This window comes from Poecilia mexicana, unplaced genomic scaffold (assembly GCF_051168715.1).
Source record: "Poecilia mexicana isolate PSO_F unplaced genomic scaffold, ASM5116871v1 scaffold_2, whole genome shotgun sequence".
Classification (NCBI taxonomy): Eukaryota; Metazoa; Chordata; class Actinopteri; order Cyprinodontiformes; family Poeciliidae; genus Poecilia; species Poecilia mexicana.
This window is the reverse complement of record NW_028263371.1, coordinates 53,777,402-53,793,796: the sequence shown is the minus strand read 5'-3', so window position 1 is coordinate 53,793,796 and position 16,395 is coordinate 53,777,402. Positions and strand designations below refer to the sequence as shown.

At 37.2% G+C, this 16,395-nt stretch overlaps 1 protein-coding gene across 1 annotated transcript; it reads left to right on the top strand.

Annotated features, from left to right (window-relative positions):
- Window positions 1-14,880, top strand: LOC106904584 (interferon alpha/beta receptor 2-like). The gene is made up of 7 exons (XM_014968997.2): window positions 1-444; window positions 3,318-3,441; window positions 5,184-5,374; window positions 6,270-6,418; window positions 7,193-7,352; window positions 8,992-9,107; window positions 11,968-14,880. Exons 1-7 carry the CDS (start codon window positions 390-392, stop codon window positions 12,571-12,573), a joined length of 1,401 nt encoding a protein of 466 aa, XP_014824483.2. The 5' UTR covers window positions 1-389; the 3' UTR covers window positions 12,574-14,880.
- Window positions 14,881-16,395: the final 1,515 nt, after the last annotated feature.

Sequence of the window (16,395 nt, the reverse complement as noted above, 5' to 3'; positions counted from 1 at the left end):
CAGTGAACGCACCAGCAGCAAGCGTACATATTACGGTTCCCAGGATGGGTTGTCCTCTGTCTGTGGTGGGAGTATTTCCCTGAAGCCCTAATGGATGCCGCTGGGAAACCTCATACTTTCATTTCGAACCAGTTTCCGAGTAAAATTCCGTTCGGTTTCTGGAGTTTTACTGGTTCCGAGCTATGCTAGTCCGTGTTTAAGCTAGCGACACATTTCCGGGGAGTGGGCGTCTGTTCAGTGGGGTATCGTCCAAATATTTGGCGTTTACTGGACTCGTTGGGGAAATTGTGTTTATTTTTGCTAACTTTTAAAGAGAAGCGGTAAGTAAAGAGTTAAGGAACATGAAAGCAGCTGAGTCCAGGAGAAAACGGTTCTGAGATGGTTCCGTCATGACTGAACTGCTGTGGATTCTCACCTGGCTGCCGCTGCCGCTGGCTCTGACAGGTGAGTTCAAAGTTTACCAAACAGAAACCCCAAAACACCTGGATTATTATGATTCTCTGAGCTTTTTTATGTTTTATCTATTTATTATCGGGTTCGGAGCTCATTGTGGACCCATGAACTGCAACACATGCTCAAATCGCAGAGACCGCACACTCATATCTTGGCAGTGGCACTTCCGGGGACAGGTGCCACAGCTTAGTTTTGGCAGCCAACACAGGTTCTGTGGCAAATTGAATATCAATACAAATACGTTTATTTTGAACAAATCGACTAAATAAATGAATAAAAAATGCATAAGTACAAACACACAAACAGTCACAAATTTGGTGGCATCTGTCACCGAATCTGTGGCAGTTGCATATTTAGATGTATTCTTTTTATTATTGTTTTTATTGATTTGTTTGAAGTAAACTTATTTATATCCATATTTAATATCCAATCTGCCACTGAATCTGTGTCAGCTTCCAGCAGCCGTGGCAGCTGACACGATTTGAGCTCTGTCCTTAAACTTGTTTGAGACTTGGCATAGTGCGTTTTACTTTTTCACGATTCCTCACATTTCAGCCACAAAGTTCAAAGTTTTTATTGGGTTTTTATGTGACAGACTGCTATAAACAGAGCAGGGAAACTTGCAAGTAATTTGAAACTATGACGTATTTTTGTTTTCAAGCTAACAGTGAGCATTTGTCATATCATTTATCATGATAAGTTTCTCATCATGATGATAATTTTGATTCATCATCATGATAATTTTCCGTTAATGAACTGTCAGGATTTTGAGTTCATCAGCATCAGCAGCAGCAGCTTTATTAAAGACACAAATGGGTCCATAGAAAGATAATTTAAGAAAATTTAAAAAAGAAACAATCACATAAAAAGATAATAATCACATATAGTCACTGATTTACAGAAAGGCTAGACCGCCAGTGATTCCACATTCTGGACTTAAACCTGACTGAGCTTTGTGAAATATCTGTTAGATGATGTTGATGTTGTTTGTAGAAACATGTAGCCTCCACATAAACCTATACATAAGGTTTCATAAGACAGCATGAAGAGTGGAGACACCAACACCAACTGACCAGCACTGACCCAGCTCGGCATCCTAAGCAGCATCCTCATTCTGTCATTGTAAGCCACTTGGAGTTTCTGTAAACTGCTTTGTTTCTACTGTCTCCATAAGCGACCAGCATACAGAGGAGTGCAGTATGCTGACACTTTCACTGAGGCAGAACACATCCTGAATTTGCATACCAGCATGTTGGCTTGTGCATACATTAAACAACGTTGTCTGTAAATGTCCATCAGTGTCATCAGTTATATAATGTCCCAGGTATTTGACAGCACTGCACACTTTAAGAACACCAGGTAAGGAGAAGTCAGGAAGTACCAACCAACTTCTGATCCTCCTTGGTTCTTATAACCATAATGTTACTTTTCAGTGTGTTGTACATAATGCCATACTCCTGACCATACTGTGAGCAGGTCCTCAATAACTGTTGAAGACCAGCACTAAGAACTAAAAATAACTAAATCATCAGCAGATATCAGATGGTTAATTATGGTCCCACCAACAACACACCCTGTCACACAGTGTTGTAGCCACTTTGATAAATCATCCACATTAAAAAGAGGAGACAAAATACTTCCCTGTCTAACCCCGTTCCTTATTTTAAGAGGCGCTGACGCACAATTACCCCATTTTATGTATATTAACTGATGCATGAAACAAAAGGACACATTTCTAATGATAAATCTGGGAACCCCTCTGTTGTGTAGCTTATAAAATAACTTTTCATGATTAACCCGATAAAAGCCTTCGAGACATCAGTAAAACACATAAAAAACAAATCTAAAATCTTTCAAAGCAAAGACACTCATATCTGTGCCATGCTGTGATTTAAAACCAAACTGGCTATCCGAGGAGAAAATGTTCTGTCTCATTTACGGTAATGTAATCCTCTCCAGAACCTTGGATGGTACACCGGCTAAAGCTATGGGTCGATAATTATCCCTGTTATTTATTTTACCAGCTTTATCCTTTATAATAGGCACTAATATAACAGCTAAAAGCGAATCAGGCAAAATTCAATGGACTAAAAACCCAGTAAAACACAGAGCAAGCAAAGCAAAGAGTTTTCTGCTTACTTTTTTTTTCCCACTGTTCAATGAAAGCATGAAAAAATCATAAATATAATTAACTATAGTCACAGTTTGCAGTTTAATTGTATGAATCGCATTTCTTTATATGACTTAAAGAAGTGCATTACAAATAGGAATGTTTTACAAGAGCAGTATTTGTGTTTGGGGCTTTTGTTGCTGTGACACAGTCATGTGGCCTTTTCCTAAAAAAAAAAAAAAAATCGATCAATAATTGTTCTTGCATTGTTATGATCAGGGTTGCTTCAAATGATTAATTTAGCTATTTTGACAAATAATTGGATAAAATTATTTCTATCATTTTCTTATTTTTGTTTCTATTTTTATTTGTAATTTTTATTTTGTCATTTTCATTTTTAGTTTTTTTAAAACATAGGTTCAGTGAAATAAACTTTTCAAAACATAAAATTTTGTTATATTTTAGTTTATTTTGTCCCTTCTATAAAGTAAAAATACTAGAAACAAGACATTATTAGTAACTGTAATAAATAATATATTAGTGAATTGAAAGTCTTTTTTAGTTATTTTGGATTGTTTGTTTAGCTGGAAAAGTATAAAAACTTGGGAAAAGTTCGTGAATTTCGGAAAAGTATATGATACTATAGTGGATGATCTGTAAACCTTATTTTTCCCCATGATTGAAAATATATTTACCATTAAAACTTGCATTTTGTCCCCTTCTGCTTACCGTGCTGGTTGTTTTTGTGTTGCAGCTGTGAGTGGGCTCCCAGCACCACTAAACGTCAAGGTGACCTTGGATCAGTCGGGTTACATGCTGACATGGGAACAAGGGGCAGGAACCCCCAGTGGGACGTATTTCAGCGTTCATACCTCCAGGTGGGTCTCACCTGGTGGCGTCTCTGAGTGGAAACCGCTGCAGGCTGCCGTGGTTTCAACGGTGCAGATGAGTCACTGTTTGTGTTGAGAGACTCTCACCCAGAGAGAAACCTGGAGATCCATGAGGAGTTTCACTTCAGGAAATGTTTCCTAAACAAACCAGCAGCCGCTACCCAGGAATCCGGATAATATCAGATTTCAATTAAAGCTACTGGGACCAAACCACTTTGTCAGCCGTTTCATCTACGGTTACAGTTTATTTATGTAGTAATTAATCACCTACTTTACTGGATTAACAGATATAATCCATACCAGTTTGTTAAAATCCTGTCTGAATGTTGAATTTAATTTAACTTTCCATTAACAATTGTTATGACAAATCTAAATGAGGAAATGTGTCTGTAGTTACTAAAACTTAACTTTGTGGTTATATTTGGAAAAACTACACCACTGCAATCTATTAATACAGTTGAGTAAGCTTGTTGCAATAAGCAATAAATCAATAAATCTCATGATAAATTAAAATGAGCTCGATAATTTGCATGATTATTTTTTTCTCTATTTCTACCAAAAACTGGATGACTAAAGTCTTCAGTCTCAACAAGCCCTTTCTTGGAGGATAATTTTGTTTACACAGGCATCAGTATCCATTTTATTTGGTTTGTTTATTTATTTTATATATTTAAAAAGTCTTCCGGTTCCAGACATAAATGTTTGTTACAAATTAAAATTTATTGATCTTTGAGAGGGTGAACTTACTTGTCTTATGATGCCATTACCGTTAAATTACTTGAAAATTGTCTCAAAACATCAGTATTATGGTTTATCTCAATAACTCCTGGGACAATTTATCATCCAGCTAAATGTTATTGAGACAGGCCAAACTCATTTTTGGATAATAAGATTTTAGTTTGCTCAGTTCTGTTTTCAGAATGAGCTGTTTCAGGGTGTCCTGTCACTTTAAATCCAAATAAGCTGATGCCGGCCACACACTCACCAAAATGGCTACAAACAGATTGAATTCAAATTAAAAAATACTCTATTGATCCCACATGGATAGATGTGCAATTATACAATTGTACATATGTGAAAAGCAGAAGTGGAGCCTCCTCCACAACCAACAAGAATGCAGGAAATGGTTTCTGGATGGTAAGTTGACAACAAAACACTTGTCTTTTCCAGCAGCCATTATGCTGCTGGAAAAGACAACTCTGCTGGGGTTGCTAGGTAACAGATGGAATTCTGCTGGGGTTGCTAGGTAACAGATGGAATTCTGCTGGGGTTGCTAGGTAACGGATGGAATTCTGCTGGGGTTGCTAGGTAACGGATGGAATTCTGCTGGGGTTGCTAGGTAACAGATGGAACTCTGCTGGGGTTGCTAGGTAACTGCATAGTTCCAGTCAATTCTGACTTTTTGAAATAACTTATTTTCCACACTCAAAAGAAAAACATTAAATTATTTCCAAACTAAACAGCTGGATGACTTTTTTAAGGGGTTTTTGTTGTTTTTAGAAGTAGTTGAGACCCAAATGGAAGTATGGTACAAAAACATCCAAAATGTGAATTTTCCATAATAGGTTTGCTTAAAAAAAACTGCTCCTTTAGTTAATGGGAGGAGGAAAGCTCAGTTTAGATAACCTTAGATCGTTTATTGTTTTTAATTTGAGACTCATGGTGAACATAGACATTAAAAATGATTTCAACCCAAATCTCTTGTTTTCTGCTTGGTTTTCCCTCTCCAGTCAGAACCCAAACCAGCAGTTAACCCTGGTATCCGGCTGCCAACGCGTTCAGAACCCACTGACCTGCAACCTGACTGAAACATTTCGACACGTAATGAATCGCCCCGTCACCACCTTTAATATCGAGGTGAAGGCTCACCTGGGGAACAACACATCCCAGCCAGCCAAACTTAGAGAATATTATCCAACAGGTGAGTTATCTCCATGTTTGGAGCAGGGCTGGCATAGCTTTGGTATTAAAGAGGCTTCTTTGTCTGAATCACTTCATTTTTTATTATTTTTATTAAACTGGTTATTACATGTTGTTTTATTTCAAAAGGGAAAATGTGCATTGCATAATATGACAGAGTTAGCCATAAAGGCTAGTTTTCATCTGCAGTCCCTTAAGGTTCAATAATATAAAAACAGGTTTCGGTAATACTTTATTTGACACGGTGCTGTTATAAACATGACATAATACCTATGATGAACTTGAGGGAGTCTTCATGAATGTCTGGCTTAAAGTTTTAATGTAAATGTGCTTTAAAAGTTGCATTATTTGGTAAATAATTACATTTTTATGCAAAGTTGCATTAAAACCTACATTAAAAATTGGGTAGAAGAGTCAACTCTGCATTAAAAGTGTCATTTACCAAATGACACTTGATGACAACAGCCCAAAACATTCATGAAGACTCCTTCATGTTCATGAGAGGCGCCACGTCAGTCTTATGCTCACCTCTTTAAATACAGACTTACCCAAGCTTCTTCCAAAAATAGGAATAATAATGATGAACCAAATGAACATTAAGTTACAAATTTAAGAAGAATAAAAAGCACAAATGTTCACCACAGTACATAAAAACAGAAGTTTTTCCTTGGTTGGTTAGTTTGCTCTTAAATTCTGATCTGAGGTTTGTTTTTTGCAGTATCAAATGAAACCAATCTGAGGAGCGATGCCACTCCTTTAAATGGTTCACGTTCAGTTATTTTAATGGCCGCCTTGGGGAAACTTCCATAATTATCGACATGTTTGTACTCAACTGATGACTGAGCTTTGCCTTTTGGTTCGTAAATCATGTGATCGTCGTGTCTCTGCCCTGCCAGCCCACCTGCCTCTGCCCAGCCTGAACGTCGCACCCTGCAGAACCAAACTCTGCCTGCGCTTCCTGCCTCCATACTCACGCTTCCAGGAGAACTACGACAAGATCGATTACGAACTTCAGATCAAGAGCAGCCACACCGGCAAATCCGAGGTACCGATTTATAAATGGAGCCGGTTTCAGCAGCCTGGATGGATCCTGTTAGCATCATCAGAACTTAAAGGGGTTAAACTTTCATACGACTTGCTGAGCAGGAATCACAAATATCTTCATGTGATGTGGTTTAAAAAGCCTGCAGCAGTATGAGGTTACCACGGGATTTATTCATTATGTCGGAAGAAGAGATGTTTCTCTTCCTGGAAATAATCTAAATACAGGAACTGTTTTCAAGTTCAGAGATAAAATCTTTCAAACCTGCAATGCAAGTGGAGATTATCGGCAAAATATTAAAACTAGAACTTCAGCACAACTCGGATTAAACAGAAAACGCAACTTTAACAATGACTTTAGTCTCATCATGCTGTTATAACCTGCTGCAAACGATTAATTGTGATTAATCGATGGTTGAAATAATCACCAACTAAGTTAGTAATCGATTTGTCGTTAACTATTGTGCCAACATAATAATAATATTTCTTGTTAAACAAAAACAAAAATTTGGCCCCGATAATTCACAGAAGAGATGATTGAAACAAAAAAGCCACTTTCTGGAAATATTTTCTGTCATTTATTTTTTGGGGAAAAAAATTGCATTAAAATTGGAGATCGGATCTGTTATGAACAGAGTCTGAGATTTCATGTTTACGCCGTACAGCCCTACATCTGAAGGTATATAAACTGATGTTTTTGTTGTTTTTAATTTTTTAAAAATCACAGTTTTGTCAGTTGTTTTGCTGTGTCACATCCCCGTTCTTCTCTTCATGTCAGACCCTGGAAATTCGCTCCCTGGAAAGCAGGGAAATTGTGATGGATCTGGTTCCGGGCAGAAATTACTGCGTCTCGATCCGGTTCAATGACGGTGTGTTGAACCTGTCGTCCAACTTCAGCCGGCCTGAATGCATTTCCATCCCAGGACCCTTTTCTTCAGGTGGAAACACTTTTCCTGTTTTCTAAATGATCCAGTCTGTATTTACACAGTTCACCTGTTTTTATTGGATAAACAAGTTATTTAATGTTTTTATTGAGCTGCTGCAATGTCTGAGGAACAAAATCAATAAGAGGTTTGTGTGGAAAAACTCAGATTTCTAAATATTTTTATCAACTTAATTGAATTTTTCTTCATTTATTTTTCCTGAAGTCCAAAGAAATTAAGTGTTGCTCTTTTGACTGATATTGGATGCTAATCTTCTGAGCCCATTTGTGTTTAAACAAGAAAAAATAAGAGGACAAAGTGTTAAATTTAAATAAAAATAGAAAAATTAAACAAAATAAATCATTGTTTACAGTTGAAACCAGAAGATTACATATTTCTGTGTTCAGATGTATAAAAACACTTGTATTTTTCCTCACTATAAAGTGAAATCAGAGTTTTATCTTTTTATGTTGGTTAGAATTAGTAAATTATTTCTATTAAATGCCAGAAAACTAAGCAGGAGCATTTTTTTTAAATGTATTTTTTTACTTTCTTTGTATATTGTCTTTAAAGTATTTAATTTGAGCAATAAGGGCTCCTTATTTGGATTGTTTAAATATAATGAACATGTATTATTCCTAATTTCTCAATGAATTATAGAACGAACTTTATAATTGTAATAAAGGTAGTTTTATATATTATGTTTATATTTTTGTTAAATTAGTGGTTTATTCTCAGACCAGTCAGGTGTATAAGTCATGTGTGAGACATTTCCAAACATAACATTTTAGTTTTCTTGTCCCTACAGTAGAATGATAATAGTAATAAATTATACCATGTAATAGTAAATCAACACTGCTTGTTTTTGGTGATGGATTGTTTTTATCTTCAAAGTGTGGTTCTAGAAAAGTTTGAAAAATGTTTGATTGTACTTTGTGAAAAGTGTATGGACCCTGATAGAAATCTTAAAAAAACGTACCGTATTTTCCGCACTATAAGGCACACTTTCAATGAATGGCCTATTTTAAAACTTTTTTCATATATAAGGCGCATAGAATAGACGCTACAGTAGAGGCTGGAGTTACGTTATACATCCACTAGATGGAGCTGCACTAAAGGATGAATGACTAAAGCCACTTTGTTGACATAAAGAATGTCAACAAAACAGTCCGACTCCGGTTGGCGAGGAGAGCCTTCCGCGACTGGGCCGGATGATGGTCACCCTTCGTTCACGCACAGCATGTTGGTGGAGAACGTGGTGCTGAATGACCTGCAGACGACCTGATTATAGACGGTCGGTAGGTAGATAGGTCAGTCAAACTTTATTAACAAACCAGCGTTTTGACAACTATCCCAGCATGCACCACGCGCTTCTTCTTCTACGGCCGAAAATGAAGTCGGCGGCTGCTTACCGTAGTTGCTAGACCTGTTGTGGCTCAATATTGGTCCATATATAAGGCACACCGGATTATAAGGCGCACTGTCGGCTTTTGAGGAAATTTAAGGTTTTTAGGTGCGCCTTAAAGTGTGGAAAATACGGTATTAATGAGGAAATAAATCCTGTGTTTGAAAGGAAAAAGGCCCAGTCAGTTTCTGCCATGATGAAGGTGTTTTCTCTGGATTAATCGGTTAAAATAATGTGTCCTCCATGCAGACGCAGTTGTTTCTGCAGTGCTGAGTTTATTGGTGATGGCCGTCATCGCCATCATCGCTCTGCTGTTCTGGACCGGTTTCATCTGTCTGAAACGGAGTCCGATGCCGTCGGTTCTGGTGAGTAAAACGCAGCTGGCCGGTAAAACGGAAAATGACTTTAATTTTTCCGTGGTAGGATGATTTAATCTTGCATATTCTGGTTTTCCTTTTTCCTGTGTGATTTCTTTTTTTTTTTTTGCGCAAACTTTTGCCTTGCACGCAGACTCATGGCGGCTGCTGCTGTGGCAACCGCAAACTAGCTGCTAATATACTTTTGTTAGCTAATTAGCTTTTAAATTGGCTAACATTAGCTATGTTTAAATTTATCGTCTGACTGGATAACGTTCATCTTCGCCAGTTGCCAACACGTACCATTTATTTATTTGCGATTTTCTTGTGAACATTTCTGTGTTAAGTCTTAAATTCTTTTCACAATGGTCTTAAAGTCTTAAATTTGAGTTGGTGAGGTCAAAAGTCCTCTTTTCCGGTGAAGAAAAAGTCTGAATTTTATTTTAAAATAGACTCTGGATGATTTGGGTCAGCATGTCTGGTTCTGCTGGTTCTGGTCCACTGGGTTCCATAGTCAACAAACATACTTTTCAGAAAACCTAGCATTTTTTTTTTTTAGGATCTAATGTAATATTCAGACTTTTTTTTGTCCGTTGAAATTGAAGCCTCAGTTTGGATTAACGGCGTGAGGCTGGCACATCTAGAGATTTCTGAGAAAACTGCTTCAAACGTTTCTGTGAAGAAATAAAAACAGCGCAGTGGTTTCTGACAGGAAGCTGACTTCGAGGAAGAGCACTCAGAGCAAACCTCTCACTTTGTCCTCACATGAAGGTAACAGAAATGGGTTTCAGGTCATCTCACCGCTCCAATATGCCGAATGTTTTTAATGATGCACTTTACAGTTTAAACACCACAGGTTGTTCTCTATAACCATTGCAGGCGCCTTTCTATCACATCGAAACCCACATAAATGTCTGCTGTGCAAATATACTTTAAAACATGAGGATCAAGTAATGCAGCCATTAAAGGGAAGTTTAATGGCTGCATCATCAGGGAGTAAAACACTCCCTGCTACATTAAAAACTTTTCAATTTCAAACTATTTGAAAGACTGAACATTTGTGATAACAGGAAGGAACCACAGCTACCATGTCAGCACTCTTAGATTGGAGACTTGGCCTTGGTTGTTGTTTTTTTATCTGTGGTCTGCAACACCGAGACAAAACGGAAGCACCCATCTGCAGAGACCATGCAGTTTCCGGTGAATGTCTCATGGTAGTTTTGCATGCGTTATTTCCCCCCTGGGAAACTTGCTTGCTACTGGCGTAACTTTGCATAAATAATCTTATGGGAAAAAATACATTTTTAAATGAGAAATAATGCTGTCATTCTAATTCCCTACATTTAACACAGAAAAGCAACATTTATTCCTTCTCCTGCTAAAATAATAATTATCCCTGACATGGATAATTGTACTTGTGGCATTTTTACAGTATAAGTTTTCTATCTGTATCTAATCTCGTCTATCTTTATGTCTCTCTAGCTATGTTACGCCCCCAAGGTCTAGGGGTCCAGGGGCAGTAACATAAAATGTGTCCGGAGCGACAGTGTAAAGTAAAAATGATTTATTACAAAATAAAGTTTCACAAAACAATACAATTTAACCCAATTAATGCAAAACAAAAGGGATTAACAAACTCAAGAATGTCAGGTGCAAATTAAAGTTACAAAAGTCCAAACAAGTCAGTTCAAAGTAAACTCAAAATAAACCACAAAAAGAAAACAACGCAAAGAAAAACACACATACAAAGGGGAGGCTGCGGGAAGCACACAGCCTCCCAAACTCAGGCTTCTAACTCATACTTAACTGGAGTAAAGTCAAAGTAGCTAAACTGGACAAACAGGAACAAGCAAAGACCAAGCTAGCTTAAAACCTGTCTAGAGCAGTTGCAACTACCAAAACAAGAGGAGGCAGCTTCACAAAACCTCTTCAAAATAGCTGCCCCCCTAGAGGAATGGATTCAGGAGCCTTTATAGGGTGCAGGTGGGCCTCATCAACGTCTGATTGGCTTGACAATCCTCTGCTGGTCCAATGGTGTAGCTGCTTTCCTACAGCCTCCAGGCAGCCAATCAGGAAGATGTGCTCTCACAGCTGAACCTGCATAACAGAAGGGAGCCTGAACAGCCTCAAGAGGCCGGGGGCCGTAACAAGCTAATCTTATGTCTTTTTCTGTATCGAGCTAATCCTATCTTTGTCTTTTTAGCTGTTCTTCTGTATCTCTGTCTCTAGGTTATCTTATCTATCCTCAGCTGGATAAGTAATCAGTCTTATCTAGTGGCTAGCCTGCAGTCTGCAGCTTTACCAACATGCTGCTCGGAGCTAGCTATGCTAGCATTAACCAATACACTAACATGCTGTTATGCATTTATAGGCTTAATGAAGCTGAACAGTCTAACTTGGTGAGCTGCCAACTAGGCTGAGCAGTTTTACTGTCAAGCTCAAAATTATTCATAGCCCTGACAGAATCGGTGGAATAATCTTCATTACAGCAGCCCAACCTTTGTATGAGTCCATTTGTAATTTGTCATTTTAAGACAGGAAGTCTGTCACTAAATGCACTAAATGTTAGTTAGCCATTTGTTCTGCTTAAATTTCAGCTAATGATCAGCTTCTTCTGCAGTTTTCAGCTAACTTTTTCTGCTCTGGTAGCATGTCAGGTGGAAATATTTATAGTTTTAAGAATTTGTGACAAAATTCTTGCAATGTCCCTTTTTTATTGTATTCATTTAATGAATACAATAAAGGATTTCACTGTCTTTGCTACATTATATTCCTGATGCGTTCAGGAAAATATTTTAAAGTTTTCTGAAAAAGTTTTTAATCTCCAGATGTTGTAAATCTGAACCTACTTTTCCTGTCTGTCCACCAGACCTCCATTTTTCACTTAGAAGAAGTGAAAGTTTCGTCCTGTGGAGACACCCCGTCGTCTCTGCTGAACATCAGGTCGATGGCGCCCCCTGCAGGCAAGAGGACCTCCAGCAGTTCAGAGGAATCAGACGAGGAGAGCTGCAGAGAAACCTCCGGTATGAGCTCCTCTGGAGCAAACTACGCTCTGCGTCAGGGCACCAACCCGCTCTCCTCCACCTCATCATCTTCATCATCCTTATCTTCACCTTCCAAACCGGAACCTCCACCCAACCGGACCCCAGACTCGCAGCACGAGGTCCTAGTTGTTATAGAACATCGGCCTGGAGCTGAACAGAAACTTGATAGTTTAGAAGAAAGGAGAACTGAGGAAGAGGAGGAGGCGGTGAACGTTGGCCAGGAAGTGAACCTCCTCACTTTGACGTTCGGCTGTCTGGAGAAGCAGGAGGAAGAGGAGGCGACGGAGGAGGAAGAAGGCTGCCCAGATGTTCCAGATGAGTTGAGCGCTCTGGCAGCTCCTCTGGTTCAGCCTGCTGATGATGCCGCGACGTCATGCTGTACTGATGAAGATTACGATGACTGGGACTACATGCGCAGACAGGCGATGTGACGCGTCCTCAATCCGGTCTGGATCAGCTGGACTGACCCGGTTCTGGTCAAGAATACATTTCCTCTCCATCTTCTTTAGAACAATTCTACATGTAGATTTGTGATAAAATTGGACCTTCCTGTGTCAGTCGCTGCATGTTGGCACTTCAGTTCATTTAGTGGAAGACCTTCAACCTCCCCAAATCCAGGCCAGTTTTTTTTTTTTGTTGGTTTGTTTTTTAGATTAACAAAGTTATTATCATTTTGACATCATTAACCAATCTAATAATAATAAAGGCATATTTATGCAAGTATACCAACTCAAAGATAAAAAAAACTTTAATTTCTACAGAATTTTTATCTGGAAAACAAAACAACAATGATTAAAATGAATTATGAAGTCTCCATAAGGAAAATTGGCTGAGACATGGAAAACAGGCAAAAGGGGCAGGGAGAGCAAACTAACTACTTAGTTCTCATCTCAAATGTTTATCAAAATAATGGCGGTTTTTCAACGATGTTAATGGGGATCATCTTTTTAAGGATTGTTGTCCAAACCTATTTTAACTTATTGTGCGATTAATTGATTTATTGCTTATTGTGACGAGCAATAATAGCCCTGCAAACACAAGTATTACTCTTGAAAAACACTCCTTTGTAAAAGTTTCCGAGGCCAGTCACATAAAAAATGATTTATATAATTAGACTGAAATTATAAATGCTTTTAATCATATTTTCACATTTATTGATGCTTTCATTCTGTTTCCTAAGTCTCCTGTTCGATGGTTTATGTTAGTTTATCTGTTCTGCTCTGTAAAGCAGTTTTTATACTTAGATTTGGTTTCTACTGCTTCTAAAAACAGCCAGATCACTAAACTAAAAGAACATTCAGAAGTTTTTTGTTGGCAATAAGTTATCCATTTCAAAAACCTCCCAAATGTTGCGTTACAAATCAGCAGGCACTGCCCGTCACCTAGCAACGCCAGCCCGTCACCTAGCAACGCCAGCCCGTCACCTAGCAACGCCAGCCCGTCACCTAGCAACGCCAGCCCGTCACCTAGCAACCCAAACAGAACTCCAGAATGTTTGGTTAGTTTTGCGTCAATCCGATGGCTCATAATCGCCTCATTTCTAACTTTAACCGCCCGCTTTCTCGTTTTTACACCAAGCAGGTATTTCTTTCAGATTCTTCTGGCATTTCTTTTAACATTTACATGACGCAAAAGGGCCAATTACTATTTTTCTGAGTATTATTTTAAAGTTCAGCTGTGAAATGAAAACATTTTCTCATGTTTTGCTCCTGGACTGCAAAAACACAAAATATGACAAAGTATTTTTAGTCTAGTGCACTTGAAATGAGACAAAAACTTATAATTACCTTTCAGCAAAATATAGGAGTTTGTTTTAAGTGAATAATTCCTTAATGTTGATGAAAAATTTGTTTTGCTGGCAAATTATTTTACTTGCATGACATTTTTCTCAGGTTAATGTGGGAATGTTAATATTAAGGAATTGTTTGCCTAAACCAAACTTGCTGAAAAGTAAAATTTATTAGTTTTTGTCTTATTTTCAAGTGTACTGAAATATTTCCACTAGACTAAAAATACTTGGTAAGATGTTGTGTTTTTGCAGTGTTTTTCACTAGTTACAGTATTTTATTGTTGTATCCGTTTGTCTTTTTTTCCAAATGGACTTTTAAAGGTGAATCATGAACCAATAGCTGTGCAGGTACTACATTACCTTGTTTTCCCCTCTAATGACTGATAACTGAGAACAGTCGGCTCATTTAGATAAAGATACACTGATTTTTTTTCTGTCATTTTGTTATTTAAAGCCATTTTTGGTCTGTAAACACCTCAGCCAATTAGATTTACCTATTTTTAGTTTATTAATGGTAATTAGACACAGTTTAGGAAGGTTTTGAAGCATAACTTGGGGAAAATTGTTGTAATTTGTGCTGTGTAATTTGATTTAGTGTTTTATGTTGGTTAAAAAAGCACAATCAGGAACTCCTAAGTTTTGTTTTTGTTTTGATAAAAGTTGATGTTAACCCGGGTGGTTAACTCTTTCCAAATCTGTCAGATTCCTGCAGCTACTTCAGTCTGGATGTTTTGGTGAAATGTTGCCATTTTTTTTGTTTTGTTTAAATGTTCATTTTGTAATCCTGACTGTTCGATCAAATCCGCCTCATCACCTCACCTTGTTCAGCCATAATCGGTTTTCCTGTGAAATTGGACCGCTCCGTATGGAACGCTCTGTCTGTTGCATCTTTTATATTTTTGTATTTTGCACCGATGATGTGAAAATTAAAACTAAATTGTACAAAAAACTTTTTTAAAAAACTTGATAGTCTTATTTTTCATTTTAAATTCAGCATGTTTAAAAGACGTACAATTAAAAATGATAAATACTGTTACAAAGCACACGCAGCTGCATGAGTTAGTGTAACAGGCTGCAAATGGCTGGACTTGACACGCAGAAAGAAAAGCCTCCGAGCAATCATCTTTCCAGTCTGTGTGCAACGTGGAGCTCACTGCTCCATTTTTGATGATTGACGCTGCTTCCAGCTGGATGGTTTCCAGTATTCAGTCACTGGTTTGATTTATTCATTTAGCAAGTTGAGTTCATTTAATGTTTTATAAGATCTCCAACACGGCGAATGATGGGACCTCCACCGTGTTTTACTGCTGGATTTACACTCATTGAGATTTTAAACCAAATAAATATTTAAATTATTAATGTTGGACAATCTGCAGTATTTGGCTTCAATTAAATTCAAATTTAAATAAATTTCCTTATTGTAACTTATTTTATTGTGATTCTAGTTTTTGATTCTTTATATTTCATAAATGTAATATGAAATATGGAGAAAAATGTAGCAAAAGTCTGTTAAACTATATTAATATTTTTAAACTCACCCTGTTTATAAAAAATCAGTTTGAATGATGAAGTGTTTACATTTCTGTTGAGCAATCTATCATCTGCATGTTTTTCTGGATTAATATGCATCTCTATACTTTAATATAGAAATATATATATTTTAATTGGAATTCTGTTGCATTTCTGAATTTATAAAATAAGATTCAAGAGACGATGTGCCCAATATTTACACAAAATATCTTTTGATTAAATTTAAAAAAATATTTTGGACATTCTGGGACAATCTTGAATGGTAAATTAAAGGAACTTGGAGGAAAGCAGCTCATCCATCAAAGTGCATTATTTCTGTAATGAAACATGGTGGTGGCAGCAGCAGGATGTGGGACTGTTTCATCACCAGAGATAATTGATTGGAAGATAAAAACAGGAGAAACATGGGGGGGAAAATATGTTGGATGCTGAAAAAGACATGAAGATTCACCTTCCATCAGGTGTCAAAATGGCCTAGTCAAAGTCCTGGTGTAATTGGGATTAAGACTGTGTGACTAGATTGAGTAAACTGGAGGTATTTTCCAAAGACAAATGAGTGAAAAATCAGAGATTAAATTCAGAAAATCTGATTTGTGGGACTAATTTAACACATTTCAAATCTCTAAGGATTATTAATCCTTTTTTCAGGAACTTGTTTTCCTGGACTTATTTATCCAAACGGTGTATTTATATTGTGTTTTTGGATGCTTACACTGCAATAAGACAAAATCTTACCAAGTATTTTTGGTTTAGTTTCTAGTGCAAACATCTTAGTGGATTTGAAATAAGACAAAACTAACTTACAAGTAACTTTTTTAAAAAGATGTTTAAAAAGCTTGTTTTATGTCAAATCCTTTAAAATTGATTTTCAGATTTTTTTCACCAATAAGACATTTTTCCTTGTTACAAGTGAAATAATTTATGAGTGTAACTT

Excerpts from the sequence above, each read along its gene's own strand:
- LOC106904584 (XM_014968997.2), top strand. The coding sequence starts at position 390 with ATGACTGAACTGCTGTGGATTCTCACCTGGCTGCCGCTGCCGCTGGCT. Across the intron at positions 3,442-5,183 it reads TTCAGCGTTCATACCTCCAG|TCAGAACCCAAACCAGCAGT; the intron begins GTGGGTCTCACC and ends TTCCCTCTCCAG. Across the intron at positions 6,419-7,192 it reads GCCACACCGGCAAATCCGAG|ACCCTGGAAATTCGCTCCCT; the intron begins GTACCGATTTAT and ends TCTTCATGTCAG.